Below are 9,040 nucleotides of genomic sequence, written 5' to 3'. Positions count from 1 at the left end.
ACATTTTAGTGATTAAAAACTGAACCAATGGGATATATTTCAGTTTGGAGATGACAGCAAAGTCGCTTTTGACTGACAGTAGGGGAAGCCGTCACAATCCCTAAACGTCATCAACAAGGCTCAAGTTTATGTGAAAGTTCAGTAAACTTAAACAAAAAGGTACACCTATTTTTTTTTTGACTTCATCCAATAATCGACCTTAGTGGTAATGTATGTCTTAGCTTTCAGTCATCCTTGTAAACTATCGAATGTGTCTGCCTATCTGTCTGTCCTCCTCCTTCTGCTCGGTTCATTGACGCTCTGCCGGATTAGAGACATATCAACAGATCAGGCGACGGCGGACGCAGTAGCCTACGATCCTACTCAATATCACTCTCCTGGACTCTTTCTTTACACATATGGAGTTTCATTGAAGACTTTAGAGTGAATTTGAACTTTTATATGTCGTGCCCCTGTGGTTGAACAGGATCCATACAGTCATCTTGTCCCAACATTTGTCGCCGTTTTGTTTGGTTATTAGATACCAACCAGAGCCTGCCTGTGTGCTGCTGATTGAAGGAGCCGAGCCCATGCGGAGCGCATGCCATCTGACCTAGCCTACTCGTCTTATCAATGAAGCAGGAGATCATGGCGGAGGGTCCCCGGTGTAAGAGGCGAAAACAATCCAACCCACAAAGAAAGAACGGTAAGAACATTTTCAAAGTAAAATAAAAGGACAGTTCTGGAACATTTGTATGTTTTGCCACCAGTCATATGCGGGACATCCCGCGCGCTGTCTCCTTCCACAGTGCAATTAGGCTACATTCAGTGTAAGCGTTGTGAAGAGGGTAGGCTGCGTAAAAGTAGCCTACATGTTGTTGTAGTTTTGAATTTAATCAGTATGAAAAGCATTTGAATGTTTATTTTGAATGAGATGATGAACACTAAAGTAGACTATCAAAAGTCTGGACTGTGCGAGAAAGGGACTTCAGAATGAGGCTCGAATAGCGGTTCAGTGAGATAGTGCCATTATCTAGCAGACATGCAGGAAAACCGTTATATGGGTAGGAGCGCTTCTCGTAGGCTATGAACTGGAGATTTTGGGAAAACCTGTGGATTATGTAGAAATTGCATTGTTTTGGTAACGTTTGTTTGATTATGAAGGAAATGGGATTTATCTCACGTTTATTCAACGCTGTTTCATTGCTGTGTATATTGTGTTGTGCTGTGTGTATTGTGTTGTGTTGTGCCATTATTGCCATTCAGACTTGGTGTCTTTACAGACACTTACCACGTATTAGTTATTATAGGTTGTCAAATTGGAGATCAAGGTCTTGAAATGGTCATTATACGTAAGAGTCACAGTTTCTGAATGTTACATTTGTTGTTTGTTCTGATGCGGCACGTCACAAAGGCTGCAGCACTAAACGCAACACAGCTCATAGGCAAAAGCTCACAGACTGTATCACACAAAAGTATCCGAGTGCATTTCTGTTATTATCGAACAGTTACTTGAGAATTTAGTTATGTGTTACAACGTTTATTTTCGTTTTTAACGATTATGTTAGGGGGAAAGCAACAGAGAAACTGGGATATAAAAAACTCCTTGAGTTTTGTGTAGCCTAGGAGTTGTGACAGGGATTTTGCGAGGAGGGCATCCCTTTGACGTTTCAGCCATGTGTGTTATGTAAAGTTTTATTTAATGTCAATGTTGAACTGAAGTCGGTTTTGTTGTTACTTTAATATCACATGCTATTACATGTTTGGTGTTAATTATCACAGTGTCTTGTTTTATTTGTTTGTTTGTTGTAGACGTAGGCTATTGTAAACATGTATTTTTTTATAAATCTTTGCATTTAAATGACATTGTTTTTTGAACAATTTTCAGTCGACTTCTCGTGGTTATTCGTTTTTATTCGTTCATTGATTGAGTGAAATCAGTAGGTTGTTCAGGGTCTTTACTGCTCTCAAGCACGTTTCTGATCAACAAAGGCAAATAGAGTGAAGTATTGCTGCTCTCTAACTGCACCTTGGTGTTTGTAAGGACCACGATGAGAAGTGAATTTTAAAATTGAAATGGTATAGATTGAATTTCAAAGACCATTCAGCCAATATGGGCAAACATAACGAAAAAAGTATTGTTGACGAGTTGACATTTGTTTAAGAGTAAACGTATTTATTTAACCAACCTCTTTAGATAGTTTGGAAGCGTTTTTCACCGGCTTTACGTCTCGTCAGAGGCTCAACAACGGAGGCCTTCTGTTACTGATGCTCCTCCCAGATGTTCACTTTTATTATTGATCATTTTATTGAGGAAATGTTTGCGCACCCATTCCCCATTTTTCGTGGTATTGCTTCTTCCTTGTGGGCGAATTTTATAGCCTATATCTTCATATGCAATTAGTTATTTTGAATATGCTTGTGTTTGCCTTACAGTCCGCTGGATAGGCGCATATTGTCTATGTAAGACTTTTAATTGTGTGGTTTAAGGCAACAACAAAAAGACACGTGGGCCCACAGTTTTGGTCTGGTGTAAATGTGTGTTATCCAGAATGTCAACTTTTAATTCATAAGACTGAAAGTCTACTACAACTCATGTGTGCCTGAATATACTTTTTGCCTGAGGCCAACTTTCACTCCGATGCAGTAGACTATTCCTATAGGAATATCTATAAGGCCTGAAGGGTCTTGTTATTTGACCTATGCATTTTATTATCGCAAATCGAGAAACGGAGCACCAGAATATACAGGTTGTGAGGTGATGTGTTTTTGTTTGAGTATAGATTTTTTTCATGATGCTCATATTTTAATTCGAAATATGCGCGATCATTATGTAAATGCTATTAACCCTTTGTTGGAATTGTCCACATATTGTCTGTTGCATGTATATATACACTATGACAGTTTCTTGTGTTTATGCCTATACTTCTATTCTCCCCCCTCCCCAAACACATCTCCCCCTACTCTGCCACTCTCGGGTCCCAATGGGAGGTCACATTAGGCCCTGTGTAACTCGATACGCGCAGCCTGCGCAGCTTTGTTGCAGTTCGCAGTCCCCCCTCTGGTGCTATAGGCCTACGTCACATCCAGCTGTGAGGGCTCGTTCGGTTGTGTGAGCGCAGCTGTCAAAAGCGCTCCCTTAACCTCGCCAGCCAGTAAAGTTAAAATAGTATCTTTTTCTGTTTTTCTTTAAAAGAAAATGGCCACTATTTCAGCTTTCAAAGCCACTCGCCATTAACTAAATTGGTGGACTAAAGTGTGTACGGTTTCAAAATAATTTAGCCTATGATCAAATACCTAATAAACTGGACACAAACCTTGTTTGATTAAATCAGAAGAGTAGGTCCCAGCAGTGTCTTCTGTTATGGTCTTGCTACCCCGACTTACAGTTATACGACGTTAAATACATTGGTTCCTCTCTGGGTTATGACAACATTCAAATGAAGGCATGGTTTGTATAGCTGTTGTAGCCAGTAGGCTAGTGGGTCCATAACTGTCTCAAGACAATGGGTTTTCATTGGAAGTGTGTCTCATTTACATGCTCCTATCATCAGCAGTGAGCAGTGTCAGGGTGCCCGCTGTACCATTCATGCCACATTTCTCACAAACGTGCCATTGTCCTAGTTGCTGGAGACAGATACCTTTTCTAATGCTCTCCTGTTTGTGTTTGGATTTTTACCAGACCTTTTTTCTCTCACTTTTATTCAGTGTCTGTCAGCTTATTATGGCTAATGGCATATGAGCTCACTCATACGTGTTCATGTGCATGCGTGAACACACACACACACACACACACACACACACACACACACACACACACACACACACACACACACACACACACACACACACACACACACACACACACACACACACACACATCCTCAGTCCGAGAGCTCTCTGGCACTGCTATGGTGGTCCTTCACAACGCCTTTGGTATGATTACCACTCTCGTTCACATCAGTGCTGACCTGAATGCCTTTCATATCTGCTCCGCCATGTCTTACGCACCCCTCCCTCCCTCCCTCCCTTGCTCCCCCCTCCCTCCCCCTCAGTAAACACCCCCTGAGGGCAGAACAAAGAAAAGGAGCTCCTCTCCTCATTCTTAATCACAATTCAGGCCTTTCACCGCCGCCAGGCCGCTCTCGCATTCAGCATCCCAAAGCCTGAGATGAAAAGAGCTCAGGAAAAAATGGAAAGCAGACAGCGAGAGAGTGAGTGAGAGTGAGAGGGGGAATGAAAAAGAGCGATTATGGAAAAGAGGGACAGAAGGTGGTGGTGGGTAGTGACTGAGCGACATAACTTAGGTGTCTCCGGCTGTTTGTCAGGCCTCCCCTGGTTACGTGCCCTATATAGCCCTCCCACTCAGCCCAAGGGCTGGGTCCTACTGGTGGACAGATAGGGTTACGGGATGCCATTCCTGGACTATTCACAGCTGAATGGGAGAGAGCGAGAGAGAGGGATGAGTTGTGTAGGGAGATAGAGAGCGAGAGATGAGTGGTAAGCAGGGAGAAAGTGAGAGAGGGAGGATAGAGAGAAGGAAAGGGAAAGGGAGAGAGAGGAAGAGGTGAGGGGTGTGGATAGAGAGAGCATGGTTGCGAGGGAGGGAACGCAACAGATTGTTTTATGGCTGTAAAAGAAATCTTGCGAGTGCCTGAGACTTTTCAGATTCCATTTTAATCAGCATGACAGAGTTGGGGGCAGGTGGGATTTGTTTTTGTTTTCCCCTGTGGATTGTTTGTGCTAGTCACATTGTGTGTTGCATTGCATTGCACACTCCACCCCATCCATCCCTCACCCACCCACAACAAACTACCTTCATAATGCCTATTTCTATACATTTAAAAGATAGAGCTTGCGATTTGTGCTCCAAGGCCTTAATACTGACTATATAACCCTGAATAGATCCATAAAGCCCAATTCAGAGGCAAAACACTTGTTTTGCGGTGCTGTCTAGCGAGACAGACTTCATTGTGGTAGGCCTCTTCTCTTTTCTCCTGCTGCTTCATAGGTCAGGAATCACACATCCACAGAGGCAGACAGAAAGAGAGAGATAAATAGAAACAGGGCAAGAGAGAGAGAAAGGGGGTGGGATGCTGCAACTTTAAAATACACCATGTGATATGAATTCCTAATTTTTTGTTAAGAAAAGGAGATTATCTTCATTCACCTTCATTCCCTCCCTCCCTCCCTCCCTCCCTCCCTCCCTCCCTCCCTCCCTCCCTCCCTCCCTCGCTTTGCCAGCCCAAGCTGTGCAGGATTTAGGCAGATTTACTTCACCAAACACCTTTGGACATTGGGGAGGAGACAGGCCTGCTTTGGGAAGAAGGGGGCCTTTGTTCCGAGAGGTGCAGGAGAGATAATGCTTCACCAAGTAGCCAGGCGGAGGCAGCGACATTATATTAACCAGTGTGCCGGTGGCCTGGGGAGCCGTGTTAAGTCTCTATGCAGCCACTGCCCCCTCCTCACTCTTTATACATACAGGGACAGAGAGATGGGCTGGCCGGATGCCTCTATGCTCCAGCGTTTTTTCTTTGACTTGGCCCCAATGACTCCTGACTACACACCTATAAACATACACCCAATAACATACACACTCCCATATTAATACACTCCCAGTTCAAATGGCCAAAGTCAGTGATTTATTCATAGATGTACAGTTTGGTCTGTATTTGTGTATGATCAAAGTTAAATGTTGTTTTGATCATATTCATGAAATGATCTGGTATCCTGTCTGTCTTGAGAAAGAGAGCGATCTATAGAATTATTGAGGAGTAGCCTAAGTCCTGCTTTACTAATCCACAGCAACACTATACACTTCTCCCACCTCTCTCGTTCCGTAGCCGGCCTGCACTACCACCACTCCAGCTACAGCTTTCTCCTGCCTGTCCTCCTAACATCTGTCACTACTGAGGGGGACAGGAGAGAATGCCACCGGGGGCGCAGTTACTCTCGCGTCACCGGTGACTAATAGGAACAGGCCATGTACATATTAGTGTGTCTGCTGCCTGCCTGCCTGCCGTGCCCACCCACACCCACCCCCACTCACTCATCATTCTCTTTACCGTACTTCTTTGAGATGCATGGGCCCTGTTGCCTGCTTGTAAATGCCAAGACGTCTAACTGTACAAACAAAGCTCATCACTGTGTCGGAAGCACAAAAGTCTTCAGAACAGAGAGCCCGCTTTGACAGCTTCAGAACACCTACAGTACGCCTCCCTACGCTGCTGACTGGAATGGCGGAGACACAGAGAGTGTTGCTTGCTACAGTTTGTACTATAGGGCCACACTGCACTGACTGACTTTGAGGGATACGAGTCAGGCTGCTAAAGCATTACATTCTGCTGGTTATTTGTGTGCCTGACAGTGTTGGTGCATTTCAAGGTGACTGACATGGGTTATTGTATTTTTTTCTCTCTGTAACCATGTGCATATTTTCTTCATGAGTGAATACAGAGTCCCCCCGTGACATTTTGTGGCGCCACATCGCCTTTAGCCTAAACAGCTAGGATTTACCAAGGTCAATAATGAGGTATGTCACTGCAGGCTACAGAAACAACAGTCCCCGTGATAATGAATGGAAATAAGGTTCAGTGCAACTATCAGGGGTGGGGGGGATGGGGAGAGGGGAGCTCTGTATGATAACCTTACTGAACTATTACACATTTCCCCCAGTTATTTTAAATGGAGCAGCTTTAGACGTTTTTTTCTTCATTTGTTTTAAGTGAGCATGAGGTGCTCGCTGATCGAGGCCTGTGTACATATCGACTGAACATGTTTGAGCCAGACGACAACATTTTCAGACACACGTATGCGGCATCCCTCACACGGATATGTGGGCTTGATTGGCGCGGTGTGGTGCAGCACCCGGGGCAAGGTCACACACATGGAACAATCAATAACGGATCGGTGGATTAAGGTGTCATGACATCTGTGGGTCCAGACCTCTCCCATACGGGTGAATGCCTCCCACAGAGAGTTCTGTTTGTCTGTCAGAGAGTGCTCCGGTCAGATCTACACAACCAGGACTTAAAGCATACATACGGGGTCTCTGGCCCGCTGTACTGTCGTCACCTGAGTGGGAAAGTTTACAAACACACGGTGCTTTTCTCTCTTGGAAGTAGACACCGTGGTTGAATCTGGCTTGTGGTATCTGATGCATATCCCCTGTGGCGTGTTTTCGGTGATAAAGATCAACTGTTCTGTGTAGAAGTAATAGAAATAGATTGATTTTGGAGATTATTCTCTGTCTCTCTCCAGTCCTCCCTGTTAGCCCTCTTCTGAACTAGATCTGTATGCTTTAGGACCCCTACTACTATAGCAACGGAAAGATCTCAAAGACTGACATCACTGTAATTACATTTGTGTTGTTTTCTAAACTTTCTTTCAACCTATATCTGCTGTGAGTAGTGGGAAGGTGATTAACCTCACCACTCAAACATATCTGGCCATTTACATGACAGCAACCGGGTTAGAAACAACAACAACACCATGCACTTGAATCCCGTTGATGATCAGCTTTTGGGTAGTGTTGTCCACCACTATGAGGTGGAAGGGCAGACATCAGGATGGGTAGATGTGATGTGATCCTTAAATAGGCTCTGACTGGGGCAGAGGCTCCTCTGAGCCGTAGCCGTTCCCGGCACTGTCACTACCAAATGTCACCCAGACACCTCCCCAGGTAACAAACACAGCCAACTGGGTGAAGGGATTAGTCATGGTGACAGCATCCACCCTCCATCCTGCTCCCTCCATCCTTACCCTCCTTTCCCAAACCCCCTCTTGTGACAGCCAGAAAGGCACCAGCCAGCGCCTCCTCTCCTCTTCCCGTTGTTCGGATCCACTCTCCTGTCCTGTCTTGGTTTGGAGACAGCCTTTGTTTCCCATGCAGCGGTCCTCTCTCTCTCTGTGCGTTAGGTTAAAACTACCAGTTCACTGTCCTGTCCTCCTATTGGGTCGTCTGTAGTGCTCCTCAGGGTACATCAGCAGGGGTTCCAGTCAGGGATGAAAGGACACAACTTCCTGGTCACAGATCTAGCAATTAAAGTAATGAGGAAGTTCATCACTCATGGAAGCCAGGCCCGAGTTGAGCCTCAGCCCCTATGGTGGGCCTCCCTCCTGATAGTTCCGTACTCTGAGCTGCTCAGTCACAACCTCAGGCGTAGGCTGCCCTTGTCTTATCTGAGGGGGATGTCCTGTCCTTACATTCCACGGCTAAATGATTCCCTTCCTAGTGTTCGTCCAACCACTCAGGGGTATAGGAACGGGCATTCCTGTCAAAGTGGCCTGATACCATTTAATGTGAAGGAAAGGTGAGCACTCTTTCACCTCTGCTATGGTGTTTGCTTGCCATATGGTTGGGAGGTATGGCTTCAGAGGTGATGAGGGAGAAGTTTTGTAAAAGGGACAGTTGCGTGAGAGTTTCAGATCAACATCTTTGATTCTGTGTGTCATTTCCGGCGTCATTCATCTGAGGGAAATGCTTGCAGGTGTGGTTCTCTCTTCCATCACTGGGGTGGTGTGTGTATAGTATACTAAAGAGACTTGGCAGTGCCATGTGTGTGCCACTCATCCAGATGGCACGTCTTATCGTACCCTCTAAGCAGACAAATCACAGGGCATCTTAATGTGATGTTGCGTTTGGAGTTTTACAGTACAGGGGGCTGCACTCCTAATGACTTGCATTCACTCTGGTTTTACCATAAAGGAGTGATCCTGTGCAATTAGACTTAATGAAATATTCATGTGCGGCACCTTCTCAGCCGTCCTCCTCGCAAATGAGCGAGCCACGCTTAATGCACCCCCCGTTTGTATTATGGTGGCAGCCTGGCATGTTGGCAATTAGTGCTTTGCTCTGACAAGCGACTGTAGTGCTGGGCGGGGATAGGAGGTAGAGGAGGGTGGGGTGTACTGGGTAGGAAAGAGGAGAGTTTCTTGTTGTTACACATGCAAAGCTCCTCCCCTTGAATGCTCATCTTTTTCCTGAACAACAAAAAGGCACAGAGGGAGTTTGTACCATCCTGAACAAGACAGGAACAGGGAAGTGGTCTTATAGGGTTAG

The 9,040-nt window shown here is 45.3% G+C and overlaps 1 protein-coding gene across 2 annotated transcripts in view; it reads left to right on the top strand.

Moving 5' to 3' along the window:
- Window positions 1-9,040, top strand: part of zeb2a (zinc finger E-box binding homeobox 2a) — a 49,637-nt gene that overhangs the window by 1,324 nt on the left and 39,273 nt on the right. For both annotated transcript variants that reach the window (XM_029635264.2, XM_029635255.2), the window contains exon 2: window positions 521-685. In XM_029635264.2, the coding sequence (XP_029491124.1) occupies window positions 613-685 (73 nt within the window). In that variant the 5' untranslated portion in view covers window positions 521-612. The remainder of the gene's footprint in view (window positions 1-520; window positions 686-9,040) is intronic.

This window comes from Oncorhynchus nerka, linkage group LG3 (genome assembly GCF_034236695.1).
Source record: "Oncorhynchus nerka isolate Pitt River linkage group LG3, Oner_Uvic_2.0, whole genome shotgun sequence".
In the NCBI taxonomy this organism is placed as follows: Eukaryota; Metazoa; Chordata; class Actinopteri; order Salmoniformes; family Salmonidae; genus Oncorhynchus; species Oncorhynchus nerka.
Note: the sequence above shows the minus strand (reverse complement) of the source record. Positions and strands in the feature narration are given on the sequence as shown.